General features: G+C 36.5%; 1 protein-coding gene across 1 annotated transcript; it reads left to right on the top strand.

Annotated features, from left to right (window-relative positions):
• Positions 1-131: 131 nt before the first annotated feature.
• LOC100857259 (vesicular inhibitory amino acid transporter-like) lies at positions 132-25,119 on the top strand. Its single transcript, XM_015284427.2, has 2 exons — positions 132-440; positions 23,957-25,119. The coding sequence occupies exons 1-2, from the start codon at positions 132-134 to the stop codon at positions 25,106-25,108; spliced, it is 1,461 nt and encodes a 486-aa protein (XP_015139913.2). The 3' UTR covers positions 25,109-25,119.
• Positions 25,120-25,795: the final 676 nt, after the last annotated feature.

Below are 25,795 nucleotides of genomic sequence, written 5' to 3' on the forward strand. Positions count from 1 at the left end.
AAGGACAACAAACTTTGTTAATCATAACCACAATATCAGTGCTAACGTATAAAAAGGATTAACAATGTACAGCTGCTGATCAAAATAAAGACAAGTCAAGAAAGATTTTATTTTAATATTTGATATTCAAGATGGCTCACCTGAAGCAGACTTTTTCATCTCTTTTCACCTGCTTTAGGGAAACACCATCTTTCTTTTTGCAAATGATGAGATGGGACAGTTACCTAGACACTGACGAAGAAAATGTGAATTTTGCTAGAAGAGATGAACTAAACAGGGTTCACAGTGAGGAGAGAGAGGAGCCAGATGGACCCCAGAACTTTAAGCTTGACATTTGCCACCAGGATCCAGGATATGAGACCCCAGCTCCACTACCACGGGCCCAGGTGAAGCTGCTCTCCAGCTGGGAAGCAGGATGGAATGTAACAAATGCTATTCAGGTAAACTCTTACTGCCCTACTCATTACAACCATCATTTTTAAAATCTGGCCATCATTTAGCCTGCTCTTTATTTATTTATTTATTTTTAACTTACCATAATTCTGCAATATTCTAAATGATCTGTGAATTTGTTACTAATATATTTCAACCTTCCTGCATAAGATTAACATTCTGTAAAAATATTGCTCCAAAGGGAATAAAAAAAGACAGGGATGTTAGTTAAAGTTTCAGAAATATTTAAATTACTAGAAAATGAAAAGGTGGTGACTGCATCTGTTTTAAAAGTATGTAAATTTTATTTGGTAAGTATATTTTAATTCAGTTACAGAGAAGTATGAGAAATCTGAGATAAATACCTCCTACAAACAGGACAGTAAGAGTTAGATAGAGGTCAAGCATTTTCTGATATGTAAGTTACACTAGATGTGAACTGGAGCATGAAACACACTAAGTATGATAATACTTTTCAGTGTTAAAGAAAATAGTTGAGTCGGAAAGACTTAAGGGATCTGCTCCTAGCATTCTCTGTGGAATGTGAGTCCTTTTTCTGAGTCCTTAAATTTAGCATTAAATGTTTCAGATTCATTTTATCACTTTTCATGATTCATTTCCTTACATAATTCAGTCATTACAACTGAATTTATGTCTAACATTGTAAGCAGAAAGCGGTACCCACAGACACATCTAGTCCCAGTAACTGTTTGACTTTTTTATGGCACTCCAATTATACAAAAATAATCCTTCCAGTGTCATATAAGTCTGTGCTAATGCTGATGAACATTTGTTTATGTATTCAGTTCATCCCTCAGCTCTGCAAAGGAGTAAAAGAAAAAGGACATATTTTAACCTCACTGTATTTTCAAACATGAGCACCACCACACGAGAGTCAGTGTAATAACACTTAGGGCACAGTATCATATCATGCTCAGAAAGTATTCAGCTGTGAATAGAAGTTCTAAAATAGCCAAATTACTTTTTAGTAACACCTCTTCAATATCTCTCCTCAGCACCTAGTCAGGATAGGAGCCTGGGATGAGAGCCCATTGCTCTCTCTCTGAGTTTTGCCTTTGATTTAACCAAAGCCAAGATTTTATATGGAACTCAATTTTGTCAATATTTGTTGTATGACCTTTTGACAACTCACATTCTCTCTCACTCACTGTTTTTCCTTCTGAAAAACAAAAGCAATAATGCCTCTGTAATGCACCAAATCACCAAAAAATTCTCAATTGTCTTTATGTAGACAATTACTAGTAATCATTAATATTATGGTTTCCAGCTCAAAAATAGATCTGTTACATAGAAATGCCCATCTAAAAACAAGAGAAATTCAAGCTAACTTACCCAGTAACTATGGTCTGAGTTAAAATATTCAACACCGTAAGATTTGCATACTGCTCTTTGATCTCAAATATTTTGGAAATCATAATTAAAAGAGAATGCAGATACCACTGTACTGAGCTTTCCTTCTAAAGCAGATGGCAAAACCTGGGAGCTACAGTTCATCTGAAAGAATTAACAAAATGTTCTAATGACACAGTGCAGTGCTGAGTGCATATGGGAACACATACGTACATGTGCATGCACTTTTCCTATTTTCCATTACCTTGGCATTCTATTTAGGCAAAAGGGGAGACAGCAGAGAAGGGAAAGGGGAAAGGCAGAAGAGCAGAAGAAAATATTGGTTGGGCATCTGTGAGGAAAAAAAATAACAGTTTGATGAATTTTCTGTAAATGGTTTTGAAGAGAACATTAGAATTACCTGAATAATAATTAAAATAATCCAAACATTCTTGACTGGTGAAATCAATCTGTGCCCAAAGGACAGTAGTTTTTGCCCTACCCAGAGGAAAGGGCAGAAGTGTTTTGCATGACAATTAGAGGTAAATGTTTAAGCAGAATTTGGAGGTGTTTTACACAGATATTCCCATGAATGCTGTTAGTCAAGAAGTGAAAATATTTTCTGAAATTGTTTTCATATTTATAATAAGAACAAGTACTTCTTTGGTCCCCAAAATTAAATAGAATGTTTTCTTAGGTTGTTTAAAATGCAAATATTTTCAATCAGTGACATAGTTTTTTTGTTTGCTTGTTTTTTAATTTCAACTGAAAAATTGTTCAGCTTTGATGACAATGCTGTTTATGTAAATGATTGCTTGAGACATTTAAAGTTTCCAGGGAAACACGTTTCATATTCCAACACTGCACAGGCAAATGAAAATCTGTATCCAGTTAATCTGGGTAACGACAGAGACCATAAACCTGAGTTAATTCAAAAGGGAAAATGAACAGTATCATCTGTCAGAGTGATGCAAGTTGTATTTGTGTAGAGCAGTAAAAGGCCAAAAAAAATTTGTACTAACTTGTACAGTACCTCTGAATATATGATCAAAGCAACAGTAGTAAGAAAAAAACAGTTAAATTCTAATGTTATAGCCTTTCATAGCAGAACCAAAGTTCATGTTATTATGACTGTAATTTACATCACTGTAAGTCTACCTTGCCTTATTCGGTCTCAGCAGGACAAGCAAGTTTAACAGTTTAAAAGCTCAGCCACCTTACCAGGCAATTCCAAAGTACAATTACTTTCAGTTCCATAATGCTTGTGTAGTCTTTAAAAGACAGTGTAATGTAAGCACACAATTCTTCCCTGCATATTTGGTGAAATAATGACGTTGTACCAAATCATACTGAAGGCGTATTTTGATTCAATGCATGCTTCTTCACCAACAATGAACAAGAGCCTGTTTGCCGTGCTCATAAATATCTGAACCAGTGGAGATGGCCCACTGTTTCATACTTACTGTGATGGCATCATTGCTGAAACGCACCACCCACTGCCTCACTGTGCTCACACCCACTGTTTGGTCTCCATAAATGTTCAGCAAGTGTTGACAAATGTCAATGAGTGCCATTTTTAATGCAGGGAGGAATTCAATTACACACTTTGTCCATACTTTCGTATCAGATGACAATTTTTCAGATTACCCCTCTACTGCCATCTGTCATACAGCAATGGAATATTGGTAGGGTGGTTCAACATTTACTGCCATACCACCAACATCTGCGTCCAACACTGTGAGTCAACATTACTTACAGGGAAGCCCTTGTAATTATACTCTGTGTGTTGTACATTAGTTTAGAAAAGAACTCAACACTTCAATATTCACCAAAAAAAGTTTATCTCTGTATTTCCTTCAAGCTGTGCCATTATAGATACATTTCCACATTGTGTTCTAATCTGGCTTATCTTTATTAATGTGAGACTATAATATTTACTTAAGAATATCAAATAGTTCATAAATAAATTTCTCTATGATGATTCCTCTGAGTTACCCACCTTCATCTCCCTAATATAGACTAAATTTGCAAAGTGCTTATTATCAACTACTCACATAGTCTTAAGTATAAAACAGTGACACCAAAATAGAATTAACAGACCTGTCCCTAAAGCTATAAAGGTAAACATCTTTTAAAAGTGCCTAAACACACCTCCCATCAAGCTTTACTGACAATATGAGTATTTTCTAAATATAGAAATGTACATTCTTATGTGTTTAGAAAGCTAAGCAGCCACTTAGATCTTGATCTTAAGTGATTATTTTCCAGAATTGGGAACAAGGGTCAACTCCGTCTGTTGCCCAGGGCAGTAACTTCCTTGAAGCTAAAGTCATACTCTGCAATAAATTATAGATGTCTGAGTGAAACAATCTGCTGTATTTCATATCAAAGGATGGTACTGAGAATTAAAGGGAGATGCCTGGTGCTCATATCTAATCTAGGAACAGCAAGTATTTCAAGTTTCTAATTAGAGCTAGTCAAAAAGTGTCAGCAAAAGCAAAATTTCAAGACTACATGTCTACATGATGTACATAAAAATGCCAATGTATAAAATTTTAGCTAAAATGCACCTGCAGCACTGGATAAATTTATTCTTAATGCATTTACAATCTCAAAATCACATGGCTGCAACTAGAGATCAAAAAAATCTTAGAACATGGTGAGGGCCATCTAAATTTAAATACATTTTTCCTTTGATAGAACGTCAGCATTATGAAATGCAGAATATAAGATGCATCTTAGGGAAGAAGACTGCGTAACTAATGTTTATGCCTTGGTTTTCTCTTTGTGGGGGAGAAGGGAGGAGGGAGTAAGATTCTGGACAGGTCGCTTCTTAATGTAACATTTTATATTCAACCTTTTATTCATTTAACCTTTCATATTCAAATTTAGCTCAGATTCTGCAGCATAGTTCCTTACTTTCGTTATTCACATAGCATAGAGAAAGCTGCATACGGTATACATATTCTCTCTCATGTCAACTCTACTATTTTTTTTTTTCAAAAAATGTGTTAGATTTCAGCAATGAGATTATATCTGCCTCACAGAAATCTCCTGATTTGACATATGAAGATTGTACAGTGGATTTATTTTGAGTTAACTAACTGTCATTCCCATAAATCTAATTAGAGAATGTTCTGTATCAGCCAACTTTTCCCTTGGTCAGCTGTAAACACTAGAAATGTTATGAAGACAAGACTCCTAAACTTTTCCTTGTTGGATCATTCTCATGGGATTTAAGTTGCTGTTTTGTTGCTTTTGCATTTTATGTTTGTCACATCGCTTGGGCAATGAACAGATGGAGGGAGTGTTGAATGGATTTACATCAGCATATTCTATTATAACTACTATGAAAATGATAGGAGTGGCGAATCAGTTTTCCATAATCCTTTTGTGTCAGATTTGCTAGCAAGTAGGAGCTGTGGTATAGAATAAATACTCCACAATTTATTCCTTGGACATACAAATGATCCCCAACATATGGACACTTAGTTCAGAAAGCACTATACTACCTGTTAAAATTATGACTTTAAAAAGTAATTGGTCAAAGTATTACAATTCCTACAGTCTTCTAGATGCCAAAAAGACATATTAAAAATTGTTACCAGTTAATGCAATCCTTAGATTATGCTTGTCTATACCATGAGCACCAAATTCTACTTCCTACTAGATAAATAGCAAAAGAGTGAAAGGAGGTCTGCTTCTCTCTCTCTCTTTTGCCCTTACATTTCCCCCTTCATAAATGACTCTAATAGCCTTAATAGGTAGGCTATAATCAATATACAGTAATCTATAATTTATGATGTTGATGCGCTTTAAGGTAATTAGCATATATTTCAGATGAAAGGGAGACACTCTAAAGTGTAGTACTTGTATGGGAACTGTTGAACTATGGCCTGAACCACTGAATGATCACCTGAGGCAAGCACTGAGTCTGCTGCCAGAGCACGGGTGAAGGCAATTCAGCTGTGTGACCAGAAGGGGTGGAGCCTGGCTGCACCTCTCCTAGACGCCATTTAAGGGCTGTCTGCTACTGACAGTAGATATCTCTCTTGGAGTTTTAATGTGGGCCTAGCATGCAGGTAAGCACTTATTTTTGATTATCCCTTTCCACTGTGATAATCCTTCTAGTAATATGACCTGTAAAATACCAACCTAACCATGCTGCTTTGCTAATTGTGCAGTGCTCAACATGTATTTGAAGGTTAACAGGCAAACTCAACCTTAAATGTGAATATCCTGGTAACACTGAGTGTCAGATTTTTTATTTTTTTATTTTTATTTTTATTAATGTTTACTCTTAATCTTTAATCTCTTCAACTGATTTCTACCTGAGTCTTTGTGATACACCTAACATCACATCCTTTTGATAACAGTAGCTAGGAACATTGCTGTGCCTAAATGAATTCAAATTGTTCTGTTCAGGACATTTAATTACAACCTTAAATTTCAAAAAGCTATTTATTTGATGCTTTATTTTTAGTAATGTCAAATTTTTATAATTTCCAGTCATGGCAACTGAAGCTCTTCTTACCTAGCATTTCTAAAATATACCTATTTCATGTTTAAATTTCAGAGCAATAGTATTGTAGGTAATTATTGTTAGAAGTAGAAACTACTGTAATGCATAATATATTTATCCTGAATTTTTTATGTTGCGTTGACACTGTACTCTGAAGCTTTTTCTGCTCTTTCCCACGTACACCTTTCAAAGGTGCCTCGTGTGGCCAATGGGCCCTGCTGCACCCTGTGGTGGGATTGATGGAGGGGGCTGCAGCTGGCTGTGTGCAGCACTGTCCTTCCCCCAGAGCTCTCCTGCTACCTAACACCTGGAAAGAGAAATCCAATATCAGCAGTGAAACACAATGGCCTTCCTGGTGCATTGATCTAAATGCTTCATGTCTGTGCAGAAAAGCAGTTTTGACACTGATCTGTGTGCATTTCAGGGCAGAGAAGTAAAGTATACAGATAGAGCTGAGAACTTTGGAGTCTGATTTTTTTTTTTTTTTTTTCCATCCACTTTTGTAACTCATTTTTCAGTAAAGCCTATGAATAGAGCTATTATGGTCTAGTGTTAACCTGGCATTTTAATCAGATTTTAAAATGTAAAAAACAGATCATGATCAATCAAAGTATCTCTGCACTATACATTCTTTAGATCATCTGATCTGCAGGGCCAGCTACTGCCTTCTGAGCTGTATGTGCTAGCATTCCAAGGAAGTGATTTTTGAGGGGCAGGAGCTGGTAGGCTTTCTATGGCCTGGGTATCTCCCACTTTCTCCCCTTTCCTCTCACTCTACAAGGCGAGTGAGCTCCCTGAAGCTCTGATGGACTCAGGGCTCACAGCTCCCAGTGTGAGCTGCAGGAGAGGAGCTGGAAGAGACCAGCTCAGCTCTCCTCCTTACAGCCTTGCTCTCCAGCTGGTAATAGCACAAAATTCTGGTTTAATTGAAATTTGCTAGATGTTCTGACATGATGCCAGATTTAACTTCACGCAGACACTCTTAACAGGGACATCAGTATTTCTACCATTTTATATTTCAGCTCAAGTAAAGTTACATAAATGAAGTGATAGCACATTCACCTGAGAGCTTTAAACTTTGACAGCCTTCAAAGGGCAACTACTATCAGTGGTGTTGCTAGAGCTCAACAGGCAACCTGCCAAGTATTAGAAGTGTAATTTACATTTACATGTATTTGCAAAAAAAAAAAAAGTTTGTCAGTGTATATTTCTCCCATGACATATATAGAATAAATGTTACCTGTAACACTTTGAAAGCCTGAACACTGTGTCTCCCTCTAGACCTCTTTACTTTCTTCATTAGGAAACCTTCAAGTCGTGCAGGAGATGGCCTGCTCCAGAGGTGTTAATGCCTAAAAAAAACCTACTTTTAAATATCCTTTTGCTGAAGAGATCACGGTTACAAGCTATAGTGAAACTACCACTTATTCTCTTGACTTGCAGTTTCTGATATTGACTCATGGTTTCATTGACTTCACTGCACGTCTGCTTTTGTTTACTGTTATCTCACCCTTAGATTTTAAATTCTTTGAAGAAAAGACCATCTTTTTGCAGACTGTTTGCAGAGTGTCTTGCATGATGGGATTCTGATCAAGGACTTCCAGGTGCTCCAATAAGGAAAAAATTTTGAAAGTAAGTCTCAAGAAGACTTCTATTTTTCAGAGACTCTTTGCAAAACAATGATCATTTAAATGTGGCCTATGATAAATCAGCCTGGTATTTGATCCAGTTTCCTAGTTTTTTTTTTGGTTTTTTTTTTTAATATAGAACAGTTTCTCCTTGTGATTGAGATCCATTGTGGGCACAAAATAAATCAGCAGACTAATGAGATAGAAGTACTTTTAGAATATTCTGGCATTAAAATGTGCATGCTATTTTAAAAATCCAGTTGAGCAAGAGAATGACAGAAACCTGATATTGAAGATAAATGGATAGCAGCATTGTTACACATTTTGTAATAGTAAATACCAAACAAAATCAAACACTGTCATCACTTTCAAGTGGCTGACAAACTTTATTCCAGAGAGGAATCCAAAGCACCAAGACTTGTTGCAGAACAAAGATCTTTGTCTCCCTCAGGTCAAGTGGATGGCTCAAATACTTTCAATCTACGCTAATCAGTCTACCAGGCTTTTTGATATTATCTCTCCCTGAGAGTGTTTTCTACAGGTAGAGTAAAAACATGTGGCATAATTTTTCCACCTTTAATTCATGGTGGGGTTTCATTAAAAACAATTATTATTTCGCAACTTTGAATTTATATATAATGTTATATCATCTTACTTTATTTCTGTGATAACATTTGATGTACTTTTTCAAATAAAATCCGTATTGCCTTTTACAATTACTTACTGGCCTGCTATGGCTGATATGTTGTGCTCACTCATGCCTTTTTACAGGTTCTCACACATCACTAACTAGTTATCCCTGATGGAAAATAGTCTTAAAAATCTTGCTATCTAACTTCTTTAGCCTGTGAGATGCACAACCTCAATTTATTTGCTTTAATACACAGCATTTACAATTCCTCCCACGATAACATTCCTTCTAAGACAGGAATAGCATTAATGATAGCTGATAAAACTGCAAATATTTTGCCAGATATAAGTCCTTTCCTGAAGGAAATGAACTTCCTTCATTTTCATTAGCAATTTTTTCAGCAAGAAGCTCATGCTTTTTTATATTAAAAAAAAAAAAAAAAGGTGAGCCATAAGTTTCATCCAAGAATAAATATTAGGACAAGATCAACATCTACAGGTATGAGATTTTAATGTAAAAATAAAGGACTTCTAAATAATTATAATGTACTGACAGAATCTGAAATAGTAATGTTTCTGTAGCTGACTTTCCAAATAGCAAAACTTCGTCCATGCAATCTATGCATTAATCTACTTCAGTCTATATAGTTCCTGACAATGGGAGATTCACTGATATGGCACAAGCTTTGTCTGAATGAGTAAATTGAGCTATTTGAGAATATAAAAAGCTATAAACACTGATTACACACAGTACTGAAGATGATATATTGTACTCTAGTTTTAGCACTGTTAGCTGTGTAAAAGCACAATAGAAAATAATGACTTCCATTTGCATCTATTCTTCCTCTTTCCCCCCCACACACACCACGTTTCTTGGATGAAAATGTATCTCTGTATTCTTGGCCAGTGGCACTAGCTTTGCCATATGTACAACACTGTATTCACCAAATAGCTAACAAAGAAAATAAAATTTGAATGAATTTAATATTTACTTTTCAAAAATGTAAACATATGCATCAAAGTGAGGAGATGTTCACTTCAACTTATATACACATATCCCACTGTCTGTTTCATTTTTGTCTCATTCTATTTCTTGAACTGAGACAACAGCACTAAGAGATGATATTTTGTAAGTACCTAGAACAAAAATAATTTGGTTGCTTGATAATATTTGTAGCAATGATAGCTTTGATTTTTGTCTTGGCCACCCACCCATAGGTGTTTTCATCTATTATTGTTTCTTTCATAGCTTAGCTTTCCTCTCTAGGAGTTGATTCAGGGTCACAAACAGACAATTTTTTTGTTTTTCAGTTCTAGAAATCATTCTAGTGTGATTACTTCAAAATAAATCTGCATATTTCAGACATATTGAATAGTTCCACTGAAGCGTAAAGAATTTGCAGATATGTGAAATCTAATACCATAATGCAAGAGATATAAGATATATATGTATTTAAGATATGCACACCAGTATGTATAATTACTGCTAATTCCCTCATTAAACTATTAGCATCATATTTAGGAGTTAACACTGAGCTCTATTCTATCTCACCACATTTTTAAGCAGTTCTGTTGTCTCTTTTGCTGCATCAAATCTCCAATTCCAAATGACGTTTCCCCAGTCACCTTCCCGTAAGGGTCTTAAAAATCTTTCGAGCTTTAATTAGGATCTGGAGGTTTAAAATTTCTTCCCTCCTGTTCTTGCTGTTTTTGCTTGCTTGCTGACTTCTTCACTTTTGCTGGGAAGCCAGCTTCTCTCAGTGCTTTTCCTTTTGTACTTTTTATTGTTGTCATCTCAAGTTAAAAATAAAATACCTAAAATACCTTCACAGAACTGTAGGCTTCCTTTTGACACTCAGATGGGATTTCAGAGGCTCTTAGCTATTTCCTAAATTGTGAGGAGCTGCCATTCCACCCCTAAAGGTTTCTTCTAATCAGAAAGGATAATTGTCTGCATAATTCATGCTTTCCCTCCAGCTTTCCACTGATTCTTGTCTTATACATACAGTTACATATTTATCATATCAAGTCATTTTTCCTCACAGCTTCTTGCCTATCATATTCTCCTACCCCTTGTTGCTACCTGATATGGTTCACAACCTTGTATTACAATATTTCTTAGGTTACAACCTAAGTACAACACCTGTCCTTGCCTTCCCTGGTGCAGTCTTGTTCCTAAGCTGTCCAGCTCTTCCTCTGCTCTTACCGGGCACCTCAGAATCTCACAGCCTTCACAAATGAATCCATCTCACTCTGTAGATGATATAAAAAGATAGGCACCTCTGGTGGAGTTTCATATATCCTAAAATAAGTGCCCTATACTGTTAGAATAAATAGTCCTTTTGTGATGTTTGTTTCTATCTATGTTGTCCAGAGCTAACGAAGTCACTTTACTTTTTGCTGTATTTATACACAGGAAGTTAAGGATGTCATTCCTAGCTGCATCACAAAGAAGGTAGATTTGTAATGCATGTCTCTTCTGCTACTATGTGTATTCATACATTACTTATTTGTTTTAGACAGTGTATTTGAGTGAGATAAATACAGTTCATAGATGTTTAGAAGCACTCATTTCCTTGTGTACTAAAGAGTGTAAATAAATAGTTACTTTAGAAACTTCAGTAAAGCACTGAATTTTCATGAAAATCCAAACTTCATATCACAATAACTAAATAAATGTCTTTCACCCAGATATTTGAATATAAGAAACAAAGATTAGGTGAAAAAAAAACAGAAATTAAATGGAGTCTAAATCAAATGTCTCAAATATGAAATCGCTACAGCTCTTGACACTGAGGTATGGACAAAGAGGAAACTCTGTGTAGCTGAGAAGTTCCCCTGCTGTGTAATAGTCTAGGTTGAAGGAAAAAAAGAGAGAGATGCAGTCTTTGACAGTAATTATTAAACTAACGTTGCTTTGCTAGTAAAATAAATGGTTGGGATAGATGATATTAGTAGTCTTTTCCAATCTAAACAATTCTATGAAATGTATGAAATGTTCATATTTCTATCCACGCAAACATTATTCGTATCTAAAAGCTCAGAGTAATCCTGAGGTTGAGAAAGTGAAATTCTTCGGTCTGTTCATCTGAAGGCCCTCAGCTGTTACTTCCGAGCAACAACTTATCTCCACGTCTTTTCAGTGTTGCCATGGACCAAGAAAAATTAATTAAAAAAAAAAATTAAAAAAAAAAAAAGAAAAGGAAAGGAATGAGAACAGAGAAGAAATGACTTATTTTATAACTTCAGCTCTCGTATTCATGGGCCAATAGACATCAAAAACCACAGTGTCACAGTATGTGTAACCATAATGAGAAATTACTCCTCAAGTGATAACAGTTTTAGTATGTTACATCTACAGACCTTAAAAATACATCTTCAGCATGCAGTCGATATGCCATATGCCTGCTTTCACAATACGTAACTATAGACCATTTTTATTTTATTTACTTCAAAAAGGAGAGATTAAATAATTTTGCTTTTATACTAAGAGGATGCAAAAAAAACCCAGGTTTTGTTTCTGATCTTTATTTTTTTCTCTATATTATTAACTATAAAAATTGGGAAATTTCTGTCTAATCTACTCAAAATTAGTTGAATTATCCACCTTTGTTGAATTTTAAGAATGATGTGATCTTTTATTTCCTTACAGAATAGAGGCACCTCCACTATGGGAATTCATTTGCAATATCACCTTTATCTATATCTGCATGTGATGAAACTTTAGCATTGAAATCCACTCCTCTTTCTTTTATCCTAAGGACGGAAACCTCAGGGTGCCAGTGACGCTTAACTGAGGTTAAGTGAGGAAAAGCAGTAGAGATTTGTTGTCTACACCTAGCCAAGTAGTAAGGAGTATCTTTTCTCATGTATTCAAGAGTATGCTGCAGTATTCTATATCAATTCACTGATTCATGAGCACAAAAAATAATAGTATACCACTATTTTGGTCCTTCACCCATCCTATTAACTGCATTCTCTCCTGGCAGTGCTGTAAGATGACAAATTTCCCCTTTACATACTGAGCTCTGGGAGTCATTATAGGTTGAGTAAAAGTCCACCTAAAATTGGTGATTGAGTCTGTTCAGAGGAAAGAACAGGATAATATTGGTCAGGGGAGGAATAAGTCACCTTTTACTCTGCATGCAGTCATGATAAATCCTATGCCTGCTTTCAGAATACATAACCTAACTTCCAGAAGATATAACCTGGCTTCTTTTTCACCTCTCAGAAGTGTGTAAGATTTGTTCTATTCAGCCTTGCTTATGTAAGTAACAAGAATTGCTGCTAGTCCAATACAGGCAACACTCAACAGAAAATCCTAACAAGCCAAATGCTTTCTCTCAGCCTGAGTTTCTATACATTTTAACACTTCATTTTGTTATGTCAGTGCATGCTCAGATAAAGAAGTTAGGGTCCTCACTGCTTTGCTTTACTTTGCTTTACTTCCAGTCTCCCATAGTTCCCTCTTTGCCTTCCCTTAACTTCTTTCAACCACAATTTGTGGAACCCTGTTCTCTTGTTTTTGGATGTTCTGAGTGCCTACCTATCTTCAGATGAAAACCTGAGAATCTGTGATGCGAGAAATAGGTAAGCAGCCAGTGACTCCACATCACTCACCACTACTAACTTTCAAAATACTTTTAGTTTTGGCTGCTTTAATTTTTTCATTTCTTCTTCCTCTTCTATCCGCAGTATGTAACAAAAGCTCTCATTCTTTTACCAAAGCTTGCTTTGTCCTTTGAGACCCAGAGAAATAGCATATTTTCTTAAAAGGTAATTTGTTTGGGGGATTTAGTTTGTGTGGCTCAGAGCATTCTTACAGACAGCTATGAATTTATGCAAACTAACATTTTCTATCAAACCAGAATTAAGCATCAACATATTTCAGTCTGAGAACAAATATTTAAACAAATACAAAGCCAATGGGATCAGCTGTCATACTCAATAACATCAGATCTTAATTTGTTGAGAAAATTTCCTTCCTCTGTTCACTTTCCTAATGTTTAGGAGATTCTTAAGACTAATCTGGCTACTGACAGGAGAACAAAAACAGTGACTTCTATGTCAGTCAAATGGATGCGTACATTTCACAGTATGGATCATGCAGCTTTCTTACCAGTGTATCTTATCACAGCATCTCCTGAGCAGTCTCTCTGCCTTATCTAATATGTATGGGACCTAAAGGATTGACAGACCAACACTTCTGAAATTTCTCTTGGTATATGAGGTGGTTGTGGCCATTAATCACAAAATAAACACCTTACTCACTTTCCTCCCTGAAGCTAAAGCAGGCTGGCATTGGCACAGAAAAAGAATAAGACAAACCAGGAAAAACAAGATTGCTGGGGTACGTTGCAACCATCCTTGAAGTTATAGGAAGATTTTTCACTGAGTTAAAAAGAGATGGATCAGCTGCTAAGGTCATACAGGCAATGGACAATATTTGAAATTTTCCATAGAAGAAATAGTAATATTTTTGAATTCGAACTCTGTGAACAAATAGATAAGTGATGGAGAAAGAGGATGAATTCCTTTCCTGGTGTCTGTATATTAGTGCCAGGAGTCTGTGTAGCCAGCTAGAGAAGCAGAAAATTCTTAACACTGAGGAGAAATAGAACATAATTGATATTGCAAATACATTTATGTGACTGAAATTTTAAAATAATTAGATAAAGCTTGTTTACAAAAAAGAACATTGGTAAAAGAAGTGAGTGCGGCACGTTACTTTAGAGAGATGATTATCTGTGTCAGAGCTGCTGTCTGGAAAGACAAATTGTATTGTTCTTGGTGCCTTCCATTTTAAAGACCTGTGCTGGAGGTTGTATGCAGTCTGTAGTAAAACATCATTAAAGTTCCTAAAAATGATAGATGATAATTGTCTAACACAAAAGGCATTGAACCTAACGTAAGGTAATTCTATTTTGAGCCTCATTACCTTGAATAACGATGAACAGATCAGTGGATCTAATTGCATTCATTATGCGAAAACAGAGGACAGTAATATACATATACTCAATACTTCAAAGGAGAGAATTTTAAAAACCTGGATAAAATTTTGAGAGATAATGGGTTAGAAAAAATAAATACAGAAAGCAAATAGTGGAAGTAATTTGAAAGTTACTTAACAAGAATTTATGAGGTGTCCAGAAGTAACATCACACAATTAAGAAGCAGTACGCCTACACCTTAAAACCCCTCCAACTTCAGTCATTAAGTGAATGTATCAATTAAAATTTAACAAATATATACCTATAATAAAAGGGAGGGAGAGAGATTGAGTGTAATTTTTGTAAATCATAAGTTATGAAGTCTAGCAAATTGATATAGTAGTCCGAAGACTCTAGGAAGAAATGCATCCTCCACAGATTAGAACAGTATTTAGGATTTTTTTTAATTAAAGATGGGTTTAGTGTGAAATTCTGAAAATAAATATTAATAGTGGTGTGAATTATGTATGAATAGGAGTGTGTGAAACTGTGGGTGTTTGTGTAAAAGCACAATAAAAGAACAAATTTGTTCTAGTGCTGGTATATGTTAACTACTACACAGCACTATATATGTGCTTTCAGCTAAGTGAGAAGGTGGAAAAACTAACCTAAAGTTTAGAGTCAAGAGTATTAAGAGAAGGATGTATGTATAAAACCAGACTCAGTCTACAATGTCACACACACCAGTGCGGGTTAAATCAGTTTAGAGATTGGTAATATGAGATCACCTTCTTCTTCCCTAAGATTTCGCATTGAATTTTGCATGCTGATTCCTTCTGTTAGCTGTAGAGGGAGCATGTAAAATTGTTAATAACTCTAAAAATAATGTAATTGTTCCTAGTCTCTAGTCGATGGGAATCAAGATGCACTTCTAGCACAAGGTAACAGTTGGCCATTTTGAAATTTTTCAGGATGGCATCATGCTATTCTGCATAGGACATTTTTGAAGTCAGCTCTTGGAGTTTCAAAGATGTTTGTCCACACTTCATTCATTGTCCAGATGGAGAAATGGGCTGAAAATCAATTTCAGCTTTGCTATCCACATATCTTAATGTAGCTGAGTTAGAATTTGGGGTGATTATTTTTTCAAGTGTTTATAGAGAAAGATTTGGTGATTAGCTTAGACTGGGACAATTAACTATTACATAACTACAGTTAGAATTTAAAATTAACGTTAAGATGTCATCAATATTTGAAAGCAGAATGCCCAACAAGTGTGCATGTGGGAGACTTAGCTAAAGATACATCTAATCTGATAATACACAATTGCTACTACATTTAGAATTTTCAGTGGACTATGGATATCATAATGATATTTTAAAAGCCAGCCCAACTAGTTAAACCTGTTAACAATTCTGAGAAAAATAAAGTAATGCTAATGCACTTTTTAATTGATATGGAATAAAAAGCTAGGAATATAATTAGTGTCAATCTTAGTGATTTTGAAGAAATTCCTTTCTGTTCTTACTAAGCACACTTTATATAATTCTTTGTTGTAACTTAGATAGTGAAAAATGATTAATATATTTAGACTTTAAAAGGATTTTTGACACGTTAATACACAACATTCTGATTTAACAATTAACACAGCAATAAAATATATCTTAAATGGATTAATAACTGCCTAAGTGACAAATCTTAAAAAAGTAACTGTCAATATAGATTGATTGTCAAAGCAAGTTATCGAGTGATGGCACAGGCTGCCCAGACTCTGTGGAGTCTCCCACCCTGAAGATCTTCAGAAACCATCTGGATGTGGGCCTGAGCACCCTGCTCTGGATTTCCCTAGCTGAGCAGGTGTTGGCCCAGATGGATCCAGATGTCACATCTAAACTCAACTATTCTGCAATTCTTTGGTTCTGCATGAGTTTCTGGTATGGTTAGGAGGCTATCTGGTAGAATAATTGGTAGCTAGTCCAGTATTATTCTATGTTGTCTACAGTGACCTGGAAGAAAATACAAAATCTCTTTTGATTATGGTGGTGCCTGAGAAAGGTTGAAGGCCAAGTACACGTGCAAGCAAGTAGCTCTGTCATCACGGCATGAGATGAGGAGATTTGACATATTTTTTAACTTGTAGCTGATAAAGTAGTATCTCCATGTAAATACCACAACACCCTTTTGCAGCGGTTCTGGAAAATAATGTCTTTTAAATTAAAACGAATGCGTCTTGAATTTCTCTCTTTGCTCTTCCAAGAAAATCCATGAAGGAAGCCTTCCTGTGTAATTGCTATGCCTAACACAAATTCATGCATAGAATCAAATGCATAGTTGGGAATACAGTTTGGCTTAAATTAACTGTTCCAGCAGTGTAACTGCAGATGACGAGAAAGGTAATCAGACCTCATTCAGTAGTCTGACATATTAGCATGTGTTCTGCATATAGCAGAGCTGTACGCACTGAATTATTTTCAGTTAAGTTTATCTTCATTTCTTAATTTATTTTTCCGTCTGATTAAGTCTTAAGGTGAAATCTCTCTATCTTTTTATTATTATTATTATTGTGGCATCACTTTTACTCCATTTTATTCAACTTCCTCTTGGCATATATCAGCTCCGACCATGATTTGATCTTCATTGCTTTTAACTACCTTTCATTCTGCTTTGTTTTTAAAAGTGTCATATTTCACAGTTCATAAAATGAAGCATTTTTGGGGGGTTGAAAAATATCAAAACTAAACATTAAGAAATATTGATATTTTCTCAGGATGCTAAATTGTGCTCATTTATGCATTTTACTAAACATATTTGATTCCTTGGGGATGTACTTATCCTGAGGTGAAGTAGTGTCAAAAAATCAGTATGAAAGTAAATGGTCTCATTTTGACATTCTATGTGAATCCAGATATCCTGGCTTTTTAGACAAGAATACAGTCTTGGTGATATGAGAAACAATACTCTGTAGTTAAAAAATTGCAGTAAAGCCATCAATAAATGTGGAAGTGTTTTAATATGAAGACAAAAATTGGAAATCCCGACTTGCTTGTTTTGTGTTTTTGGAGGATCAGTAATTTCTGGCGTTCCCTCCTGGGGAAATTCTGATAAGGCTAATAGCTTCTAGCTGACCTCACCCTGCATGCTTTTTCCACTACCGTTTTTGCTGTTTCTTTAAAGGCTGATCACCAGTTCATCCACAAGTCCTCTCTTCTTTGTAGGCCCAGATGCCTATGGCTAAGTCTGCTCCAGGGGTTGTTGAGGACCTTCACCCAGGCATGTGTTCACTCTTTGGCAACACACACCAGTACTCACTGCACTTCCATCCTCAGTCTGGGGTGAAAATTACGAAGTCTTAAAATTATCTTGGGAGACAACAGACAGGGAAGAGTCAGCCTGCTGAGCAAGATTGGGCTCCCCCCCCTACTGGCAAATAACCATTCAAGCTAAGCTGTGAAAGTGAATTGCTTCAAAAACTCCTTCTCCACTCATACTCAAGTATGTGAGTGCTTTTTCTCTGTGCTATTCTATTTTATAAGCAAATCACTTTAAAGGAGGATTTTTGAGCTTATTTGGCCTCGCAGTAGAATACTTGAAAATAACACCACTTAGGCAGGCACATTTCATGGACAGAACACTAAAAAAGAAGATCTGGGAGGCAACCTACAAAACTTTTCCTTTGGCTGCTCATTTTTAATTGAGACATCACAGCTTAAGCTATCTGTTGCATAATTTGGACAGAAGAAGACAGGATGAGAGCATTCAGACCAGTCCAAATGTGGATTGACCAATGGCATAGAAGTTACCTGTATCCCTGTTCCAGTGGCAGAGAAGCAGTGCTGAAATACTCTGTCTGTCCACGTTCTGTCCTCATAAGAGGCATACTGTCCTCATAAGAGGCATACTGTCCTCATCAGAGGCATACAAAAACTATGTTCAACAGCAGTGCACCATGAAAGAATTTCTCTGTGGAGGAGGAATTTTCCATGGATAGATCAAGCAATGGTCTAAGAGTGCTGAACTACATTAAACCAGAGAACACAGCACAGTGCCTGTGCTATTTTATCACGGTGACAGTAATCTAAGCACTTACTAAAGGTATCTTTTACATTGAAATTAAACTATTTAAACTTGGTGATGTACAGGAAATGGTTCTAACAGACAGTGCTGCTTTTGGAAAGGTAGGAACAGAGGATCAAGTCCAAAGAGAGTTTGTAAGTCTGAAAAAGTCTTTCAGCTCTCATGGCCATCATTAACATTTCTTGCTATTTCATAATAATTTGACAGTGTCCCAATACAATAAGCTTTCTCTCTTTCCTTTTTTCTTCCTTTCTTCCTTTCTTCCTTTCTTCCTTTCTTCCTTTCTTCCTTTCTTCCTTTCTTCCTTTCTTCCTTTCTTCCTTTCTTCCTCCTTTCTTACTTTTCCCTTTCTTTCTTAATGAAAAAGCCATTACTGTCCAGCTAGGAAGAGTGATGTTGTTTCACATCATGCCACTTAGCACACTGGCATGTTCAGAGTTCTCTTATTTCTCCCTACTAAAAACGCTCTGTATCCAAAATGCTACTAGTTATGTCTGCAATGTTTGCTTTCCACTATTGACTAAAATCTGAAGGACACGGAAACACTAAATCCATTGCACAATTCTCACCAGCAAACTACAGTAATAGAGATGTTGAAAATATCAACTAAAAGGAAAATTTGCACTTTCTGTGGAAATGTTCGGTTTAGAAATTCTAAGCTCGCTATATTTAATTTGAAATTGGCAATCACTGATTTGAAACTGGTGTGGTTGAACAGGGGCCCTGTTGGTCAAACTGAAGAGTAAGAAGAAAATGCACAGGCAGTGAAAACAGGGACAGGTGCCCTGGGAAGAGTATAAGAAAGCTGTTAGGCTGTGTAGGGGCGGGATCAGGAAAGCCACAGCCCAGCTTGAACTGAAATTGGCTGGTGATGCCACAAGGAACAAGAAAGTATCTACAGGTTCCTCAGCCAGAAAAGGAAAGTCCAGGAGGGCGTATCCCACCTAGTGAGTAACACAGGCAAGTTGGTATCAACAAACAAGTAGAAGGCTGAGGTGCTTAACAACTTTTTTGCCTGTGTCTTCCCTGATAACTGCTTGCCACACAGATCTCAAACACATGGTTTGGTAGGAGGGGGTTGGGAAAGCTATGACCCTTCCACTGTAGGCGAAGATCAGGTTCAGGTTCAGAACTCCTGAGCAACCAGAACATCCACAAGTCTGTGGGTCCCAATGAGATGCATCCCAGAGTCCTAAGGGAACTGGCTGATGTAGGCACCATGCCACTCTCTGTGGTATTTGAAAAGTCATGACAATCAGATGAAATCCCTGGTGACTAGAAAAAAGGTAACATATCCATTGAAGTGTGAAAAGGATGACCCCAGGAACTACCGACCTGTCAGTCTCATCTCTGTGCTGGGGAAGATCATGGAACAGATCCTCCTGGAAGCTATGCTAAAGCACATGGAAGGTAGGGAGGCAGTACAGGAGAGCCAGCGTGGCTTCACAAAGGGCAAATCCTACTTGACTAACCTAGTGGCATTCTATGATGGTGTCACTGCATCAATGGACAAGGGAAGAGCCACTGATGTCATCTATCTCAACTTCAGTAAGGCTTTTGACACAGTACCCCACAACATCTTTCTCTCAAAATTGAAAAGATATCGATTTCATGGGTAGACTGTTTGATGGACGAAGAGCTGCATTATTCAGTCCGGAGAATGGTAGTCAATGGCTCAGTGTCTGGATGGAGACCAGTGACAAGTGGTGTCCCCCAAGGGTCAGTGATGGGATCAATACTCTTTAATATCTTCATCAGTGACATCAATGGTGTGGTCAGTGATCCACAGAATGGAGCGCCTCTCCTATGAGGACAGGCTGAGAGAGCTGGGGCTGTTCAGCTTGGGAAGAGAAGGCTGTGAGGTGACCTGATAGTAGCCTTTTAGTATCTAAAGGGGAACTACAGAAAAGAAGGCAACAGACTCTTCAGCAGGGTTTGGGGAGATAGAACAAGGGGAAATGGTTACAAGATAAAAGAGGGTAGATTTAAGTTAGATATAAGAGAAAAATCTTTTACAGTGACAGTGGTAAGGTATTGGAATGGGTTGTCCAGCATTGTGGTTGATGCCCTGTCCCTGGAGACTTTCAAGACGAGGCCCTGGGCATCCTGATCTACTTGTGCATGTCCCTGTTCATTGCAGGGGGGTTGGACTAGATGGCTTTCAAATATCCCTTCCAACTCTAAGGATTCTATGATTCTATATTTATTTTAAGAAAAAGTATAGAGAGAGCAAAAATGAGTTTCTTTAATAACGTCTGAAATTTCAAAAGTTGGAAAAAAAACAACCCAACCTTTTTCATCCTATGCTGTGTGTTAAGTACCAAATAAAATTGATATAAACAAACAGCTAGGAGATGTTAGAGGTTAGAATTATGTTATACACTGATTAAACTAACAGTTAAGCTGGGAAACGCAGACACCTGTGGGGAGGACTGCAAATGGCTGTCAAATGTGATAGTATCTCTGAAAGACTTGTGCTTTGGTTTAGGTTGAGGCTAGTCATAAACACTAATGGCCTAAATTCAGCATGGAGAAAAAAAAGCCATTTTGTGGTAAAGCCTGCACTGACACTTACCTGCAGTTTAATTACACAGTCACCCTTCAGGTCAGCAGATAGCGTTTGAACTCCCAAATGCAGGTTAAGGGGCAAAATAATGATGCTGTGAGTATGAAGCAAATGAGATAAACCTGCTACAAATTGCAAGAAACTGAGAAAACATCATTGTTCTTATGTTAATATGCAAGATGATTGTGGCTTTTATCTTCCTGACTTTTTTCACATATTTAGTTTATTTATGATGCTTTTAAATTCAACCTATTATGTAAATGTTCTCTAAGGATTGTTTTCATAGGAAAGAGAACACATTTTGTACTTAAGGCAATTACTTATTTTCCCAGTCAGTGAAATCTGTGATTAAAATGGCAAGACAGCAAAAGTTACGTGCATGTGCTGTCTGCAGTCCAGATAGTCAGATTTTTAGTCTTCTTAAGAAAGTAACATAAATAACAGACATTATGCACTTTTGAATATTTCCGTGAAGTTCATATAAGTAAGAAACACTAACTGCGAGCTAATTGGGTCACAAGGCCTGTGTTAGAATGGAACCAAACCATTACTGTAATGGAATGGGGAGTTTGGGGTGACTGAAGTATCATCAACTAGGCAGTTGAATGTCCCAGCTCCTAAATGAAATGGCACTTGTGATTTATACAAAAACATTGCTGTAAAATGAAGTCTCAAAAACAACCAAAATAGTTATGTAGTGAATAACTGTATTGTTATGCAAGTAATAACAAAAATACCTCTGTTACAATATACAAAGATGTTGACCTTTTAATCAAGAGGTACTAAGGAATGTAATTAATATGATCCTTCTAGCTCTCATTCAGCTATATGTTGAAGATATCTGTATCTAGAGTGAAGTCTGGTGGGACTGGCAATGCTTCTTGCTCGTACGATGGGCAATTTCATTGACTTAGAGAAAAAATGTTTTAATTTCAAGGCCTCTAATATTCTCTTGTTGATGATTCAGGCCAGTAGTGAGCCTGAAAAGGATTGCGATCTCATGGCTGGAAGAAAATAATAATACTTTATATGCTTTGATGATTATTCAGTGTTTGAAAAATTGTCCCTCCATATCAATCAAGCCTTTGACCATTTGTACCACAGAGAAATAGGGAGCAAGGTATAAAGCCTGTGAAGGTGACGTGGACGCCAACCTTCTTGATGAACTGAAACAGAGCTGGCCTCCTATGCTGCCTTCACAAGAAAGACTGATGTCTGAGTGAGTTGAGAAAACATGAAAGACAAAAGCATGCCTGAAACGTCCTTACATGATCTCATGCCCAAGATTATGGATGTAAAATTCATAAATTGATATTTAGACTGTCAAATTCATCTCTTCTTCCTTGTGTCCTGAAAACAATAAGCAGCGCTACCTACTTAAGAAGTGAGAGAGAAAGAACCTGTTGCTCCCTTCAAGAAGAGTGGGAGGGTCTGCCATGTTTCACAGTGAATAAAATGTATGTCTCTGAGCCTGTAAACAGTACGACCCAGTAGTAACTGTAGAGAACAGAGCTCCTCTCTGATTAGAGGTATGTCTAAGGAATAGGACTTGTCCCATCAACGTTCAACCAATATATATTGGGTGAAATGAGGTGCTCTCTGGAGGAATTCCCATTTACTTTGAAAAGAGCCATGACTAGCATTTTAGACTAAAATTTGGCAACAAGTAATGTTCAGAAAGCAATCAGCGGTGAGTGCATAGTAGGTCATTTAATTTAAAAATGTGGGTAGCAATTAATTCCACTGGGTAATACCAAAATGAAATCTAGAATTTCAGGAAAATCCTAATTGTTTTGAACCGTCAGGTGGGCATCTTGATGGCTCGTGTGATGTAAAAGACCTCTTTCTCTTGAGAATTCGCAGGTTTAGCAATGTAGAATGAAGTTCTGGTTTGTTCAGAAAGAGAATTAAGATGGAATTGATACAAATCAAGTCTTGTCTGGTTGAAATAGCAAACATGATCATGAATGTTCTTATTTCATCACATCACCAATGCTATAATATATACAGAAGTAAAAATTTCTGTAGAACTAGTTAACTGTATTTTTTTCCTATACTGTTTTATGAAATTTGAATGACAGTTTTTACTGGATAAAAAATATATATATATTTATGTCCCTTTCTGAGACTGTCTAGATAAAAGTATGTCTGCATTTTTCACGTGTGTTTTAAACACACAAGTTTGCACAATCTAGAATCTCAGCTTCTGAGCAAAATTGCTGTAGTAATGGACTTAACCACTATAAAGGTAGTGTGAGGAGTTCAGAAGCCACAAAGGAAGCCAAAACCAATGCTTCTGTTACTTTAATGCCCTTTCCTTTCCAGAGGTGTGTTAACAATTATTAGACTGAAGAGAATTGTCATTACTGGATCTATCTATAATGCTATTTTTAGTTTAAATGAAAGTTATGAAGATGATGATGATACAGCTGCTTAATTTTACTGTTATTAAACCCATTTCATTAATATGCATGTTGACTGAGTAACTGCCTCGGAACCTTGTAAAATGTGCTTTGAATCACATCAGCGTTAAATATTAACTAAGAACCTGACTATATCATTCATCCTCATTCTGCTTTTCCCAGCTTATCATTACGTGTGTGTCAATATGAGCAGTTATTTTTGCTGATAATTTCATTTGTCATAAATAAACATACTTCTTTTTTGGTTTTTGATTGTTACTTAGCTGAATATAGCAGTACTTCCACCATGCAGTTTGGTGAAAGCAGTGTTCAATGAAGGCCATGTCTGGGAGCATGGCTTCTAGTACACAATTTGCCTCAGGGATTTTCTGCTATCTCTTTCTTCTCTTTTTCCTCTTCAGGGAATTTTTGTCCTAGGATTGCCGTATGCTCTTCTCCACAGTGGATACAGCGGCCTGTTTCTTATTGTCTTGGCTGCAGCATTATGCTGTTACACAGGCAAAATTCTAATTGCTTGCCTGTATGAAGAAAATGAAGATGGACAGCTCATAAGGGCGAGAGATACGTATGAAGATATTGCAAATGCCTGCTGCAAAAAGGTGTCTCCCAGACTAGGTGGGATAGTTGTCAATGTGACCCAAGTGACGGAACTGATCATGACATGTATTTTGTATCTGGTTGTTAGTGGGAATTTGCTGTCACACAGTTTTTCGTATGTACCAGTGACTGAGAAAACTTGGTCTGTAATTGCATTTCTTACACTGCTGCCTTGTGTATTTATCAAAACTCTAAAAATTGTCTCCAAACTCAGCCAGCTATGTTCCTTGGTCCATTTCATTATCATCTTTGTAGTGATGACTTACTGTCTCACACAAATACATCAGTGGTCCTGGGCAAAATTCAGACTCTCCCTGGAATTTGAAGACTTCTTGGTCTCCATGGGAGTGATAATTTTCAGTTACACTTCACAAATATTTCTTCCTACACTTGAAGGTAACATGAAAAACCCAGGGGAATTTAGGTGTATGCTGAATTGGACTCACTTTTTTGCTTGTGTCTTGAAAACAACCTTTGCCCTGTCTGCATTCTTAACTTGGGGTGAACAGACCAGGGAAGTTGTTACTGACAACCTGCCATCATTTCTTCAAATTCTAGTGAATTTGTGTCTGTTGACCAAGGCTCTTCTTTCTTACCCTTTGCCCTTTTTTGCAGCCACGGAAATTGTTTATGCTTGTATTTCTAGAGGCAACTATTCCAATTACAGTTCTCCACTGTTTGCTTTGTGTGTAAGAAGCTTATTTCTCATGTTAACTCTGCTGATGGCCATGTTCATACCACATTTTGCCCTGCTGATGGGTTTAGCAGGCAGCGTAACAGGTGCTGCTATGACTTTTCTTCTTCCTTCTCTCTTCCATTTAAAGCTTAAATGGAAAAAACTATCCTTCTTTGAAAAATGTGCAGATATCTCTGTTTTTATTTTGGGTTTCCTTTGCAGCCTTGCAGGCATCGTTTGCTCAATAAAAGGGCTACTTAAAGTATTTGGAGAGGGGTAAAAATGTTTCCTGAAAGCCAAATAAGGCCCTAATCTTATATACACTTTTGTCTCATTAATCATTATATAAGAGATTGCATCACTAAGTTAAAGTTTAAGCATATGCTTAAATATTTTCAGGATCAGGTCTTTAATTTGTAAAAGTATGTGGCTCTAACAAAACTGAAAAATAATCTTCATAGCTTAAATGTACAAAAATGACCACATTTAAAATGTTGAAAGGAAGATAGTCATCTGAGATGGTTCAGCATTAAAATAATGATAAAATAATCCAACTTTTTTTTATTAATACATGATTTGCATACCCTAAAAATAGTTACTGCAAGAGATTCTACCAACTTCACCAGAATTTCTCCTAGAGTTAGATACTACTCAGTCTCAAAGCTATCAAATCTAGCTTACAGGATATGATATGTGAGTTTGAGAGAGCTGTCATTGCAAACTGATAAAGTATGATTTCACAGTATTGGCAGAATGTAATTCAACATGTGAACAGAACAAATCACTGAATTTCATATTTGAAGTAAGGCAAGCTCTACTACTTGTTTTTTAAGTAAGTAAGTAAAAGGAGAACTCAGTTTACAAGAGCTTTGAAAGCCTGCTTTTATCATGAGTTCAGATGGTACCAGTCAGAGTAAAAGGGGCATTCTAACAACTCACAGTCATGGAAAAAGGAATTTGTTCTAAA

Source organism: Gallus gallus, chromosome 3 (assembly GCF_016699485.2).
Source record: "Gallus gallus isolate bGalGal1 chromosome 3, bGalGal1.mat.broiler.GRCg7b, whole genome shotgun sequence".
Classification (NCBI taxonomy): Eukaryota; Metazoa; Chordata; class Aves; order Galliformes; family Phasianidae; genus Gallus; species Gallus gallus.